The sequence below is a fragment of the Palaemon carinicauda genome, chromosome 40 (assembly GCF_036898095.1).
Source record: "Palaemon carinicauda isolate YSFRI2023 chromosome 40, ASM3689809v2, whole genome shotgun sequence".
Taxonomy (NCBI): domain Eukaryota; kingdom Metazoa; phylum Arthropoda; class Malacostraca; order Decapoda; family Palaemonidae; genus Palaemon; species Palaemon carinicauda.
The window spans coordinates 53,695,915-53,713,414 of record NC_090764.1 but is presented as its reverse complement, the minus strand read 5'-3'; the positions used below and the strand labels follow the sequence as shown (position 1 = coordinate 53,713,414).

Sequence of the window (17,500 nt, the reverse complement as noted above, 5' to 3'; positions counted from 1 at the left end):
ATCTCTGGTTGTTATAAAACTGTCGAAGGCGATGGAGTAACGGTACAGAAACAAAAACTGCTACACATTCAGCAGGTGAGGGCGGGACGTCGTGTAAGTATGAGGGTGTGTGCGTGCCTATACGCGTGTGTATATGTGTTTGTGTGTAAGTTTGTTTCTGTGTACGTCGAGCTGGGTGTGGCGGTCGGCACTGAAGAGATCAAGAGAGCACCAGTTAGTCGGGTCGGAGGCTCTGAATGTGTCGGAGTGTCCATGTTGCTGTTGCCAGTGCAAGTTCCCCTCCCGTCCAATTCCAGACAGCAGCATCCGTCCTGCAACTTGCCTCCAAGCCCCTGCAATACGCCCTATATTTGAAACTCTTTGGAAAGAGAAAATTGAATGGTATCTTCAAGTGAATCTAGCATGCTCTACATTGTGATAGTGAAATTATTCTGGATTATTAAAGACTACTCAGTAACTGCTGAGAAAAGGGAAAAAAATAGAAAATGAAACAAATACTTTTCGAATTTTGTCTTGCAGTACTGCCTTACTTCACAATGAGAACATATAAATGTATTGGTCTTATTATTTGTGTAATTTAATGGTGAAATACACTCAATAACAATTAGTTTTGTGCAATAAGCTACCTAACAAGTGCCATCAAAAAATCGGTGCTTCTAATTCCTTATTTGGATGTGCTACAGTCTGACAGACGTTTGGAGGTGAATGCAATCTATTAGTGCACTGATGTTGTTTCTGATGAGTAAATAAAAAGGAAACACTGACATTTCTTGGAAACATCGAACAGTGAAATTTCATTACCACTGGATATTAATATGTAATAAAGAAAACATCGAAGTACTGATGTTATCGCTTAAAGTATATGAAGGAAATCGTGTTGATAAGGAGAATGAAGATGATTAACTGAATCCAAATGTTAGAAAATCGATTGCTTTAAACTTCATGATCAGAAGGTACTGAAACCTGTGACAACAGTTACTCTGAAAACGTGCTCTTCAAGAAACTCTGCACAGCTACTGCCAGTTCAATTGATGTCTCAGAGAAAGCAATGCTGAAGCATAAAGAATCATAATTCCCGTGGCACTGTTGCATTCTCCCTGGCATCTGTCTAGTGGTTCATTCGCCTACCAATGCCTTCCACAGACAGCAGTCAGCCGACGTCTTCAGCAATCCTACCTAAGGTAAACCATTGCTAAGTTTGTGTTATCAAGGGGAGAAAAATATAACTGTGGGGTTAGTGAAAATATATATAACCTTTTTCTCCTACAAACTGTCTCTAGTTTACGAAGTTATATTCCTCAGTTTGATTGTTTAATTAGCAGTCAAAATACATTCACTTAATTACCTTGCCTTCAAACACATCAAAGAACATATTTATATTATTTTGTCACCTCTTTCGAGAAATTAGATCAAGGCCGATTAGAACGAACTTTAACTATTATTTACATCGTTCATTTTATTATTTTTATTTTTCCTTGGGTTATAGTAACCCCTTTCTTCTTTTGCCATTTTGATTATATCTTTCAATACCATAGACTTCTGATATGTTTTTTTATATTAACTCTGAGGATCTAATTATGCTAATGGAGGCTCGTTTGCCTATCTACTAAAGGAATAGCCTCTTTTTGAATAACTTTATTTGGACCATGAAATATAATGTCACTCGCTACTATACAATTCTCAAACCGCACATAGTCACGTATTAAACTCAGTTCCTAAATTTTAACGTAATTATCCATCGATAGACTTCTTTGCTGTTCCATAGTGCTCAAAGTATTTAACCCCATAACAAGATAAAAGGAAAAATAAACACTAATAAAGAAACGAAATCGTTAACATATAAGAAGAGAACAGATGTTGGCAAAATAGTTGCTCGCGTGTGGTTATACCAATGTTAGATCATGTAGAAGTTTCACTCCTGCCTTCTGATCGCTCGCCAGTAATAGCGAAGACTGCACCTGATTGATCGACCATTACCCTAAATATACTTTACCCAGCAAAATTGCTGCAGGATCCCCAATACTTTACGTTCTTGCCACTCGAGAGTGTAGTTAGGAGAGGTCAATCGTGCACGCGTGGTTTTAAGTAGAAACTGCTTCTATGAATTTACCCAAAATAGAATTGGCAGACAATTTTGCATAGTAAACTGATTTTCTCATTCTCTCTCTCCATTATACTGTATATATATATATATATATATATATATATATATATATATATATATATATATATATATATATATATATATATATATATATATATATGTGTGTGTGTGTGTGTGTGTGTGTTTGTGTATTTATTTGCGATTGCGTGTGTTTTAATAAGTATACATTTATACAAGTATTGTCACACACACCAGGCAGACAGCTATAACACAATCAAAATTAGAGCATTAGTCAGTTTTTTTTTTTTTTTTTATCAATAAAATCTTGTTTTAATCCTTTTGTTTATTTTTGTCTGCACAGAAATAAAAAATCTAATCAGAAGGAAAGATTTTTTTTTTTTTTTCACTCCCCTCCGATCTCTTCAAAACAGAATTTTTACTGATGGATTATACCATAATTTCCTCATGTTGCTGATTGTGTTCCTTATTTGTTAATGAGATTGTGGCACAGCTATGTAGTGAAATTTCGTTGGATATCTTGAATAAAGGCAATGATGACTTACGGTAATTCATATGAGAAGGAGGAATTAGTCGTTTGCGTTTCGATACCCTTGATTTAGTATTTTTACTTTTACGGTCGTTTTCTTTGGCAAATATTCAAACAGTATTCAATTTATTTATTTATCAAAATATGTGTGATTTAATGACTCCCTTGATCCATCTAAATTAAACTGTTAATACTACTGGTGTTTCAGTTAGTATGTTTAATCGATTACTACATACATGACCAATTTCTAACGAAACTTTGTAATAAAACATTGGTGGCAAGAATAAATCTACGCAAACTATGTGCCAGATTTCACCTATGTGGTGCGAAAATTTTTAGGAATTTTTAAAGCATTTAGCAGAATTTTACAAATAGAAAGGCAAACGAGGAAATCTCTCTCTCTCTCTCTCTCTCTCTCTCTCTCTCTCTCTCTCTCTCTCTCTCTCTCTTTCTCTCTCTTTCTCTCTCTCTCGCATTCGTTTGAAATATTCTGTTCGTTGGAAAATGGGACTTTTAGAAAAAAATTAAGCAATTAGCGGAATTTTACAAATAAAGGCAAACTAGGAATCTCTCTCTCTCTCTCTCTCTCTCTCTCTCTCTCTCTCTCTCTCTCTCTCTCTCTCTCTCTCTCTCTCTCTCTCTGAAATTGGGATAAGTCATTTTAATATCCAATGATAAGGAAATGTATCGGGTTGTACTATGAAAAAAAGCTAAATGACAACTCCATCCAATCAACATGTACATGGAAGATAAGAGATTTGTTTATTGAAAAGTGGCACTCCAATATCAACAACTATTGATATACTGTACATATGCATATTTGTTGATATCGCTATCGCAGCTAACAGAAATTTAATATATATATATATATATATATATATATATATATATATATATATATATATATATATATATATATATATATATGTATATACAACATGAACCTGCTAAATAGCTCTTCATACATGTTTTACCTATAGAGATCCTTAATCAGTACTTATTAATCTGCATTATTACTTTTCTAATATATTAGGCATTTATAATGCTTAAAGCAATAAATTGTATCGAATTTCTAACTAGTATCATTAAGAAGTGAAACAGTTTCTGTTTTATCGGAATGTTTTTGTTTAATGCTTTAATTGTGACTAATTTCTTTTCCTTTTCTCTTTTCCAGGCAGCGAACGGCCGCCCCCAATCCGCCTGATGTTGGTGCCGAGGGCTGCCCCAGTCTGCGCCATGCCTGCTGCCTCGCCCTCACGCCCAGGCCCCCACATCCCAAGACCTTTCACGCCTGCTCCTGGTTATGTCCAGTACCAAATGGCTGCAGCGCACGTCTCTCAGATACCCACTGGGTATCACATTCGACATCCTGGTCCGGGGCCAAGGTACCTTGGAGTACCGCCTAAAAACCACTTAGCAGCTGCGCTCACTCAGCCTTCCCCTCCAGCTTTCCCAAAATCTCGATCTCCGAGACCATCTCTGGTTCACTATGAAGCATCAGGACCTCCGGTGAGATCAATGCCGTCGAGTTTCAGACCTGTGGGAGTCCATGGCTCTTTGAGTTCACCTAAACAAGCGTCGGTTTGCCCGGAAGCGAGAAGCTCTTATCCTGCTCCGGACCTACCTGACAGCCACCCTATGCCATGGTCTTCGGATGCCCCACTTCCTGCATCTGACATGCCCTTTGATCTCTCTACGCATAACCGTGAACCGTGCATGTCACCAGCTTCTAGACCTTTAGATCTCTCAGAGTCAGATCAACCCTTAGACCTTAGAGTGAAGAAACGTCAACCGGAGGAAGACGAAAATATGAATATTGTTGTTCGAAGAACTCCTCCTCCCGTCTCGAGGAGAGTATCATCTCCAAAATACGTTTCGCCTTTGCATGACTATCGACCTCCTCGAACGCAGGAAATTCCCTCTTCTTCCGTAGAAAACGAACACCCAGCGAAGAGCGTCAGTGTGCAAATGGTGCATGTTACTAGTCCAATGACCACTAGAAACCCTCCCTCTATTGTGTACCCTCAACCTCTCCACCAAGGGGTCCATCAACCTGTCCCTGTATACTCTAGTGATTGTCGACCACTACCTCCAGCTTCTTCAGTTAGAGCACCGTTTCCGGTTATGGGGGTTTCCCACTCAGCATATCATTTGGGACCTCCTGTAACTTCCCCACAGATGGTCGCGGGGTATAGAGGGCCACCTCCAGGACCACAGGGTCATCCAGCTTTATATCAGGTTGGTGATCGTATGCCAAAGGGTCTACCACCGCCACCGTCGGATGCCTCTGCCCTGCCAGGAATGTGCACAATAAAACCGAGAGAGAGATACGCTTGCAAGTTCTGTGGGAAAGTTTTCCCCAGATCAGCGAACCTTACTCGACATCTAAGGACCCATACGGGTGAACAGCCATACAAGTGTAAGTTCTGTGAGAGATCCTTTAGTATATCGTCGAATCTGCAGCGACATGTCCGTAATATCCATAATAAAGAGAAGCCTTATAAATGCCGTCTTTGCGACCGAGCGTTTGGTCAACAGACCAACCTCGATCGTCACATGAAGAAGCATGATTCTGATGGTCCAACCATCTTAGATGGCAGCCCTAAACGGTACTCCTCGCGCCCAAAGGACGAGGATTTGCAGATGCAGTCTCCTGATAAAGAGTTATCTGATAAGAGTAGAGAAGACATGCAAGCAATAGACGATGATGATGATGAAGATGAGTACATTGACGTTGAAGAAGACGATGAGGAAGAGGAAGAAGAAGAAATTGGTGAAAAGGAGAGTGAGAAAATATCGTGTGCTGTAACTATCAAATCGTCGCCGAGTATATGTCCAATGGATATCGATGCGTCTGAAAACAATATGTCTCAGCCTGTCGCTGTTATATCTACGTGAGGCAAATGTTCGTAGTATTACCAAGAACCATAACGTGAGTCATCAATCATACAACAGAAAATAACGAGTAGAAGCTTTCTCGTCATTATTTAAAAAAGAAATAAACATTATGCAGTGAAAGCATCAACGGAAGATTTATAAAAAAAAATCAATAGAATACTTGAAAATAGTGTTTAAAAACAAGAATGTGTACATTTCCCAATTAACAAACTAAGCAAGTAAATAATAAATGAGTTTCCATCTACGTAATAATGTATTTGATGAAACGGCTTGCTGGTTGTCTGATGAACTCATTTGAAATCATGGTAACAGAAAAATGGAAGTGATGATCCATTTCAATAGTATATCGTGAAGGAGATATTCTGCTTTGAACATTCTTAGAATCTTTAAAAAAAACTTCTTTGTACAAACTTCATTTTCTTTCAAGCGTTGATTGAAGCTGTAACAGTATATATCAACGCTGTCTGAATTATAAAATGTTCCTTACGAAAAAGAAAAAATATATATTATTTTATCAGATATATTTACTTATGTAGATTATGCGAAGATACTTATATTATGAAATCTACACTTGTGTAATTTTTTTAAGTAGCCCAACGTAGTACAATTAGCCTAAGTGCATCGCCGTAGTCATGAGAGACGACTCAGTGTCACGCTTATTCTATTTTTATATTATCCTCTCTCTCTCTCTCTCTCTCTCTCTCTCTCTCTCTCTCTCTCTCTCTCTCTCTCTCTCTCTCTCTCTCTCTCTCTCTCTCTCTCTCTCCTCTTAGTTTGTGCCCATAAAATCGATCTTCATTTCTTTCTCTACAAAATTCTTTACAATCCAAATTTAGTTGCAAAGCAAAAGTTAAAAGTACTCCTATTCAGATTTTAAATATATGAACTCAAGTTGGTGAGCTGTATCTCACTTGCGAAAAATTAGACACAATTGAGATGTTATTTTATTTATCAATTATGCATAAGTTCTATCCTTAAGCAGAATTTTCTTTTAAATTATTTGATATTCGGTCACATAGAACCACTCGAAAAAAAAAATATGGCTATGAATTGGAGGAAAGCATATTCATGTTCATATATTTTGTACTTGAGCTTTAGGGAGAACTTCGTTTTTAAGGTTTAGGATGTAAAGCATACATTTGTACTGCATTGAAATCAAAGAGCTGTTTGATATTGGCAGTTTAGCGTCAAAGATGTTATTTCATATGCAAGTAATGCTCGATTTCTATCTCTCAGGTGTCCCTGGAGTCCTTAGTTTAAACTTTCAATTGCAATACGTATGCAATCGTGCAGCAGGTCTATTTGCGAGGAGTTGAAAATCTGCTTTTGTTGTCGCTCTTTATTTTTATTGATAGTTACCATTGAAACTACTCAGCAAATATATGTTACAGAAAAGTCATTTTTATTTTATGGTTTAGTGGCATCGAATTTTCTTCAGTGTTGACTTGTGACCTACTTTCATCCTAAACAATGTCGTGTACCCCGCCTAGATGACAATTGTCCTATTTACCGTATTTTCTTAATGGTGTTCCGTTCATGTTAAGTACATACGTATACAAAAACATATTTGTGTGTGGCCACGTGGTCACCATCTTATGCATATATGTGTTTGTATCCGTACATATGTATGAGTCATGTAGATATGTTTGTACGAATGTATCATTGTCTCTCTTTCTCTCTATTTACTTACAAATGAATGTAAGTTACATATATAGAGCAATAGATGTTGAGGGAGTCACAAAGTCGGTACTTGAAGAAGGTTGTGAGTGCAGTGTCATATATAGATTTAGTTTTATGTCCTATTTCCAAAAGAAAAATATATTGATTACTAGTCACGGGCGATCACATGGTGCTATGAGATTTAAATTCTATTATATAAAGACCCTTTATGAAAATATTCTTAACATAACAATAGGAAAAAAGTTTGTTAGTTTTGGAAATAAATATGATAAATATAATTTTGTTTAATTTATTGAAACCCCCAACCTTCTCTTAACAATAATAAAATGTAAAAGAGGAGGGATATTAAAAAGAAATAAAATTAAATAGTTTCCAGTTCTAATGAACCATTTGACTTTCTATGAAAATGTAGATACTGGAAAGTAGAATGCGAAATGAAATACAAAAGACTAATAAAGAAAAAAATAGATTACCCTATTTTCGTGTTACTGCAAAAAAAAAGGTAGCCCAATTATAAACTACATATATATTTCAACTCTTGTGACAAATTGGCATAGCTGTTTTAGAAATACAGTATATTGCTGTCAAACGTGTAAACCTGAAAATCAAATAATGTGAATGATTTTCTCTTTATGAGTTATAGATTGAATATCAGTAAAAAACCTAGAAAACTAATTTTAAGATACAAGAACATCCGAAATCTTCGAAGTTTTGGGGAAGATATAATCAACAAATTGAACAGGGTGAATTTCTAAATCGAACACTGTATAGGCAATTACCTTTGAAACATGAAATAAGCTATAATGTATAGATAATATTTCATGGAATATTTAAAGTCGAAAAGACTTCTCTTGTTTGTAAACATGCTAATTTATTATATACTCAAACTTTTATCAAAAACAGAGTATACCAAGTTATAGATCTTTTAAAAAATACGATCCCTCCACAACATGCATGTCTTAAGCTACGTTGAAATATGGCAAAGATTAGCAGGTAGAAAAGAAGAGTCCGCTTGCGTTGGAAAGACGTAACTGGAGTGTAACTTATGCTTTATAAGCATCTTCATAAGATGCTTTTAAAGTAGAGAGAATATTGTACATTCGTGGAATTTCAGAGAAGAATTCAGATGTGCCAGAAATGTTGCTTATCACTACTTTTAAAACTTGATTATTAGAAATTACAATAAATGGGTTAGTTATCTGAACTTTGCTTCGGCTTCACTCAGGTAGCATGAAATAATTCATCTGAAATATTTGTGAGTGTTATGACCTTTGGTCTAAAAGTCCCCGTCCGGAGAAAAGCTCCGGGCAATCTACGGAACAGAACGGATCTGAAGTATGAATGATATAAAAAGCATAAAAACGACATAAAAGTAAGGGATAAAATGCTTGTAGGTAAAATATTTTAGTAGGTATTGGAACTAGAAACGCTAAATAAGCTTCTTAACTTAAGAATTGCACACTCACTAGGTCATCAATTACTCGTAAACTAATAGATAAAAAAGAGGAAGAGGGATGTGAAATCAAGACAAAAATGTACAACTGAATGGATTATGTGAGGATAGAAGACATCACTCCAATTCTTCCCAAGCAAAAAAGAAAAAAAAAATCAACAAACTTTAGTCTGCTAAAATTTCATGGTATGTTTACAGCAAATTAGTTTGCATGTAGCCTTGGATTTCCTGTTGGAACTTCGATCCTTTACCGAACAGATAACTTTAACTTAGCCATAAGTACATATATAGTTTATTTTGACTCCTTTACTGAACAGACAATTTTAAGTAAAACATAAGTACATATATAAGTTATTTTGACAGTGAAAGGTTATGGATCATACTTAACACCCAACATTATAAGATCATTTACCAAACTATACGTGCGGGTAGTATGTCTGGGCCCTGTTGATTTTATTCTTTTTTTTTTTTTTTTTTTTTTTTTTAGCTAGCCACAGAAGCCCAGCTTAAAGGTAGAATAAGATTTATTTTCTTATAGCTTTACTTATTTAGTCATAGGCCACTGAAACATTAGTTCATGCGTTTTGGCATCCTTCCCTGCCTTGGTTTCAACATGAAATTTCAGACTCAAATTACTTAGTAAACAATGCTTTGGGTTACGGCTACTGTTGTAATTATTTCTTAGCCACATCAGTTACCGAGAAACATAAGCCGAGATACTTTTTACTGCGTAGACGTAAAATTGTAGACTCCATAGGTGGTTAGTGGCGTCAATAAACATACCCGGCTCACTGTAAAACATACGTGGTGCACTGTAGGCATTATTTAAGGGCCTTTGCCACGGTTTCTTGGGGCCCTTTCGTTCGTAGTGTATTAAAGCCAACACTTCTTGTTGGCACGGGCCTTTCCCTTGGTCGGCCCGTAGTATAAGGCCCCTAGCTGCGCTTGCTTTATATACGTCTGTATTACCTCCGATCCTTCTCGCTTTCTTCCATCTTGTTGTACAATCTCTTTAACTTTTATTTTTTTTAGTCCGTTGCACCTGGAGGTTAATTTGCCTCACAGTCCCCATCGACGGGCTATGTAGTCCAAATTAAAAATTACAGTTCAATCTAAGATGTTAGAGAAAGTTTACTTGTTGCTTAATAATTGCGTTTGGTGACAAATGGTGCCGTCTTCAGGGTGTTCTTTGGGTACAATAGTTTTCTCATTTTTTTTTCTCTGTGTCTGAACCTCTTATTAATCCTTGAATTAGATAACTATCTCGTCAACTAGCTTCCAAAGATACCATTAAGTGTATGAAAACCTAAGTTATCTTACGGTCGGTGCGTCTGAGAGTGAGAGAGGGAAAGAGAAAATTATTCAAGTGTCCCATATTTTGATAGGAAAAATTATTCCCTTTCATCTTTTTTTTTTTTTAAACCTTATCAGATCATTAGCTTTTATATGTCCCCTACTCCATTTATATTAACCCCCAATATTCTGGCATTGTCGGAACTATTGAACTGCCTGGTTAAGATCGGTTGTTCAATACCTGTGAAACAGTAATTGATGTCGCTGTAGTTGGAGAGTCAGGTGAGCTCTGGACGACGGGGGATAAGTGATTTTTTTTCTCTGTCACTTTGTTGGTTGTTCTGCTTCTGATTATAAGAAATTAAATGTTCTTTGTATCATCTTGGAGACTTTTTCAACATGTTACCAAGCTACGGCATCCAAGGATTCTGTAGGACACGGCGAAGAGGATCTGGCTTTATCGAGGATTGAAGTAAAGGCTTGAGTGAGTAGGAAAGTAATGACTCACAAACCAACTTTGACAGTTAATAATTCTGCTGCTGGCCCCAGTACATGGCAGTCTAATATCTTTCTGGCTAATGGCAATGAAGCCAATAATGAAGGACCTAGTTCAAGGAAGGGTTTGTACTTTTGCAATGCACTGGAAGTGTATTATTATGACAAGATGCAGTCGAATGGTAAGAAAACATCAACATTTTGTAAGTTTTGTATAAAGAAAAAAAAATTCAGACCATATATAATAGTTAAGGATGAAAATGCAGTGAATTTCTTAACTACCACTGGCTTTGAAGACTATATTAGAGAAACCTAAGGATGATGAGAAGTATACTTGAATTATTGTATTTGGTTACCCATTATGTATGGATTTAAATGATTTATTGATGGATTACAAATTTGTTTGGGATATTCTATGCAAGGTTGAGCAGAAAGGAGAAACTACTATCGTTTCCAGAGGCCGTGTAATAGTGTTTTTTTTTAAATAACTCCTAAAATAACTGATGGATTTCCATGATATCAAAGCCCCTGTACCTCCCATCCCCCGAATTGTTAAACGCCTGTTTAACTCCATAGATAATTGTCATATGACCTACCCCAAGCAATACGAAATTCTTTGTCAGTAAAAGTTCAGCATACCTGATAATGTGATTCGTGACTTTAGACTTTACCTAAACACAAGACCAACGTTTTATATCTTACCCACTCACTTACATTGAAGATCAAGAATAAGACTTGTGACAGGAGACGAAAGAAGCCATGCTAACCCTACACTTCGCACTTCAAGCGAGTGTTGGTAAAGCAATAGAAATATGGTTTTCTTTAGGTTAAGCCGTAGGACTCATTCTTCCATACAACACAGGTTACTCGACACATCAATTGCCAGGAAGAAAATGACAGAGAGCATTGTTTGATATAATTTATCATATCAATTTCACCAGAGAGAGTAGCTTGAATTCCTTAGAAGGTAGACTTCTAAAAGATGTTTCATATAAGGGCATTGACATCGGCCATTTGATAAATTTTGAAATCATATATATATATATATATATATTTATTTATTTATTTATTTATTTATTTATTTATATATATATATATATATATATATATTTATTTATATATATAAATATATATATATATATATATATATATATATATATATATATAGGTATATATATAAATATATAATATATATATATATATATATATATATATGTGTGTGTGTGTGTGTGTGTGTGTGTGTGTGTGTGTATGTGTGTGTGTTCATACATACATAATATTTATATTATGTTTCAACCTATATTTTATATATTTATTTACGCTATAAGTACCAGTACCTATTTTTGTTACTTAAAAGGTATGTGACAAATATCATTGCGACTTTGTCACTGGAATTATACCAGACTTCAATTAATGAACCAATCAACCTTACTTTGAGAAATCCATTGACATTGTCTACATGCCAAGCTGATATACTCGTATCAAAGTATTCATTAGCTTGGCTTTTCCAAAATAATGTTATCACCAATTGCTGGAAACCATAGATTTATGAGGGATGAAAAAAAAAAAAAACAAGAGATGGACACTTATACATTTTACTCATCATCACTCTCAAGGGAAATTTTTTTTTCTATTTCTACTAATGTTTTTATTTTATTTATTTTATTTTATTTTATTTTTTTTTTAGTCGCAAATCTAAAATTTGAAGGAATCCGAGTAGAATATCTCTCAGTGCAATTCCACACCCCTGTTTTAAACCTCTCCTATTATGTTTGATAATTTGTTTTAACCATCTAATCATTATCTACCACCATAAAACATTTTATTGCTCTTCCGGCTCATTTTATATGTGCAGTACACAGTCTTTCCTAACAGGGATTTACTCGGTAGCCTAATAACAATGGGAATGAAGGAAAGAAGACAAGAAGGAAGGGTGGGGGGGGGGGGGGTAGTACTAGGATAGCCATAGGTGTAAACACCGAAGGAGGGTTGGGGGAACCTCTGCGTCACAGTTACGTGATTAAGTAACACTTCTTAGAAATGGTCTGAAGGAAGGGAAGAAGTTCCTCTTTTTTCGAAGAGTAAACGGGTTAATAAGCACATCTGTCAATTCATTGTACCACCAAAAATTAGGCCAATGTTTGAACCATTCATTGCTGTAGTTTCATGGAAATTCATAAGCCGGTTTGTTAGATATTTGGGAAAAACACTATTACACGGCCTCGGGAAAGGATAGTAGTTTAAAACAAGAAGTGGTCGCACTTATAAGATGTGAGGGTCCAGAGAAAATATTTGGGTATTACAGTTTCAGCCAAATTCATTTACCTTATTTCTATTACTTTTCATATATTTTGAGATGATTCTTGCAAAAATGTTACTCGAATCTTCCGCAAATTAATGGTTACGGATATATTTGCCGATGAATGTTGTTCCTTGTTAATCCAAGGATGTTAACGTTGCCATGTTAGTTTTTCCCTAATGGTATGTTGTTTTTTGTCAAAGCATTGGGGGTAAAAATATCTGAGCGTCCTTTGTTTTGTTTTTATGAATTATGTGTACAGTTTTTATGCTGAAATCTGATCGGCTGCTTTGTTTCAAGATTATCCATTTAACTGCGAATTTGGAATTCATCCGGCCTTCTATAGAAAGTGCATGTTAGTTGACTGCCATGGATTCCGTTATTCAGACGTCCGGTTGTTGTTGCAACTTATATTTTGAGATTATTTGGCGTCTCCAACAACATTACACATGGAAATCCAGAAGTAGTGAAAAGGTTTCTGCTTGAACATTTAGTGCTACCAAAGTGTTGTGTCCCAAGGTAAGTGCCGTGGGGGTATTATGCCGAAATACTATCCCACAAGGCTAACGCGAGTAGCGAAACGTAGTCTGCTTGCAAGAACATTGGGGCAATGAGATAATGTCAAGCTTAGCAAGCTACGGCAGAGCAAAAACCAATAAATCATTAGCCCTATTAAGTAATGAGGTATTGTAATAATATGAAGACTGCCACGAACTACTCGGATTTCATAAAAAACGGGATGGAAAAATCCCGTTTTCTATGCAACCAGAAGTCTGGCAAACAAAAGCTCCTGTGTTTCGTTACTGTTACCCGATTTTGATTACGATAACTGTTTTTTATTACGATGACTGGTGTGTTTATTTTAGACAACTTTTCTTTATTTTACCCGTTTTCTGTATTCTCCCACCCGATTTCCCGCTATGGAACCATATTATTGTATCTCGAAATCTGATTATTTGTGGCAGCAATAATGGTAAAATTAGTTGAAACACGCTATTTAAGCCAGATGAAATATGATTGTATATCGGATATCTGAGTTTGGCTGAAACTGTAATTTTACAAATATTTGTCCCCTGCCTTGGATTTAAACGGGCTGAGATGCATAAGGAAAGTCCTATGTTATGGTTTAGATGTAGCAAAATTGGTAATTTGCATGTAAATGGGAGATGATCGAGTGAAGACGTATTCCACAGTGCCATGTCAAATTCTCGCCCTGGCCTGTGTTTTAGCTTAAATTTCGTAGATGAAATATTTGAAAATTTTAGTTAATCTCATGGAGAAAATGTAAGTGAAAAATAAAATTACATCATGGCGGATAGTTTCCACTTGTGTAGATCTTCTGGGGGAAGGGAATAAAGTGAATAGGCTGTGATTGTGTAGGCCAACACCGAGATGAAGATGCAGAAAAATTTAAATGGCTTTGTCCAAATTGTGTAGACGAAGACAAAATAACCATGATGACACTGCTGAAACTAAACCCAATTCTAGTCAATTTTATGGAATAGATAATGAACAACTAAAATTAAATAAATTGAGTTTATGGTCGTTGGAAAGAAAAAATAGCCTAAGAAATTTGGTAAAGTTCTTGATCTAGGAGTATCTCTTGACTGTAACTTTCTCCTTTAATTCCCAAATTAATAATGTAGTAAAAATTTTTGGATATCATCTTAGAAACATTGCTTTTATATAGAAAAGTACCTGGATGAACATTCTGTAAAGAAACGTGATAAACTGTATTAGTAATAAGATTGACTACGGTAAATTTAGCTACCACAATCTACCAAACTTTCTACTTTAATTACAAAACATGATAAACAGAGGAGCAAGACTAATATAAGGTGTCCCACTCAGTAAAAGGATTACTCTTATACTAATTGATTTACACTGATTGCCTATTATAGCAAGAGTTGAGCTTAGAATATGTACAATTATATATTTGTGCAAAGCTTGTACTAAAGTAACAATGACAATTAATGCAAAATAGTGTTAAAGCTATTTTATTTTTTGTGGTATTTCCATAAACTTTATCGCATAACATTATCCTGCAATGTAATGAACTTTACATTGCGTAAGGAAATGTAATGAAATCTTAGAAAATGACTGACTAATATAAATAGCTCAAAATAAGCAAATTGTATGAGTTATTTCCTCGTTTGAAATGCATAGCATATGTAATTAATTTTTTCCCTGAGATTATAGTTAGAATTATTTAATTAACTTTACATTATTTTGTTACTTGTTTTGCCATGCAAGTTTCCCTTCATAACTGAAATATTCACAGAAATTAGCATTGATTTGCATAGGTAGAAATTATGAACGTGTGTTGTATGTAGCAAATCTATCAAATTTAGCTTTGCACTGCATGACTCTTGACCAATTTCTGTGTTCTTAACATTACCATTTTTAATTGTATCCATGCGAATTTCTCTGGTAGATGATTATGTAGATAGCAACAGGCCAAAAAATTAGTCGTGATTTATCGGAAGACATCAAAATAGTTCATCTAAAGATCCTAAACTGAGTTGTTAAAATGTCAAATGAATTTTCGACTTAATTTTTGACATCCATAATGGGACTGCATTATTACCATCAAAGACAAAAGGAGGTTTTCTGATACTATTTGTGAAATACTGAGAGAATTTTCATGAAACATTCTTTATAATTTGATTTATTACTGATATAAGGACTATGCTGAAATGGTTCTTAATTGTTATAAATTAAATAAAACATCCAGAATGAGCTGGCCTCTTGATCGCCATATACATACCATCGATGACTCCAGTACAATATGGAAAATTCCATGTCATTAAATTCTCTGTGATATTGTTCCATTCATCTCTTGTGCATGGAAGCTGTAGAGACTATAACGGTGACAGTGCTAATTAATTATAATAGGTATATATTCATCCAGCAATCTGTATGCACACGTTTTTGTTATATTTGTAATGCAACTATCTACATTCCAGACTGATTCTCGTGAAACGGTGTGTTCCCATGCACAGAAAAGCAGGAAGGGGAGGGGGGGGGGGGGGGGGCGTGAGCAACAACAACTAGTATCCCTTACATACAAACGTCTTCGATGAACTGAAAACCAGAATTACAGGAAAGGGATTCAGCATAAGAAATATATGCCAAAAAATCTGTCAATGACATAATGTTTGAGGGAATATCGTCAACATAACACAGCAGGCACCTCCTATAGCATTCCAAAGTCCTCAGCCACAAATAAATACAGGATAATTCCCATTGTAAATATGGTCACGTCTATTAGCGCCAAGCAACAAAATACCCTTTCTGAATTCTATTCTAATTTCAAACATATATGTACAAATTTTTATGAAATTGGATGGTAAATAAAAAGATTTTTTTTTTTAATATAATTTTTCAGGCATTTTATGATGACTGCAGGTTTCAATAACAATGACGCTGATAGTTATGGACTGCGGAACCACATCAGTAAAAAAATTTCAAGTCTTCAAAAAGGTTACCTGTAGCAAGATAACGTAAGGTGATTGATAACCGTTCAGTTGGTTAGATGGCTTCTCTCATGACTTTATTTCTTAGATCAATGGAGTCCCTATAGATAATAACCTCTTAAAGTATTTATTGTTCATCCTTAAGAATTCTGGGAATAATTAAAATCACTTAATTTCAAGTTAACAGATTTACATGACTAAATTAATGTTTCCTCTAATACTAGTCCTTCATCCAGCAACGCCGTTTCATTCTTTATCCAGACAAAATATCCTTGCAACTGAAATGTGTCCAAAATAGGCAACATATTATCTGTATAAAACCTAGGGATGAACTAAAGATTGGCCATTGAAATTGAGGTATGTGAGATTATAATATTGATCAATCAATATCGAGGACAATTTACTTTTGTTCATGCCGAAAGATTGACCACGTAGGGGCACCTTTCACCACTGAATGGCTCCACAGCTGAGTTATATAGTCCAAATCCTTAAATCCATCCGTCAGACCTAAAGTCTTATTATTATTATTATTATTATTATTATTATTATTATTATTATTATTATTATTATTATTATTATTATTATTATTATTATTATTACCCAAGCTACAACCCTAGTTGGAAAAGGAGGATGTTATAAGCCAAAGGGTTCCAACTATTAATTATAGCCCAATGAGGAAAAGAAATAAATAAACTACAAAGGAAGTAATGAACAATTAGAATAAAATTTTAAGATCCGTAACATCATTGAAATAGATCTTTCATAAATAAACTATTAGAGATTCGTCTCAAGTCTGTTCAACATAAGAACATTTGCTGCAAGTTGAACTTTTGACATTCTACCGATTCAACTACTTGATGAGGTAGAACATTCCACAACTTCAAGAATCGTGTGTATTATTGAGCTCATGGTGAAGACATGGTTATTAAAATTAACTGCATACCTAGTATTACGGACAGGGTGGTACTGTCCGGGAAGATCTAAATGCATACGATGGTCAGTTATGAAAAATCTTCTGCAACATGCATTCGAACTAACTGAACGACGGTGCTCGAGATTAATATCTAGATCAGGAATAAGAATTTTAATAGATCTGATAAATTAAGATTAGATTTGGCAACAGAAGACCAGACAGGAGAAAAATACCGGAAAAAGGGCAGAATGAAAGAATTAAAACTCTTCAGAAAAGATCGTTCACCGGAAACCTGAAGAGATTCTCAATAAGCCAATTATTTTGCAATGGATGAAGAGACAG

At 35.2% G+C, this 17,500-nt stretch overlaps 1 protein-coding gene across 1 annotated transcript; it reads left to right on the top strand.

Moving 5' to 3' along the window:
* The first annotated feature begins 41 nt into the window (after positions 1-41).
* Positions 42-7,273, top strand: LOC137631794 (MDS1 and EVI1 complex locus protein EVI1-A-like). Its single transcript, XM_068363764.1, has 2 exons — positions 42-1,181; positions 3,826-7,273. Exon 2 carries the CDS (start codon positions 3,855-3,857, stop codon positions 5,547-5,549), a length of 1,695 nt encoding a protein of 564 aa, XP_068219865.1. The 5' UTR covers positions 42-1,181; positions 3,826-3,854; the 3' UTR covers positions 5,550-7,273.
* Positions 7,274-17,500: the final 10,227 nt, after the last annotated feature.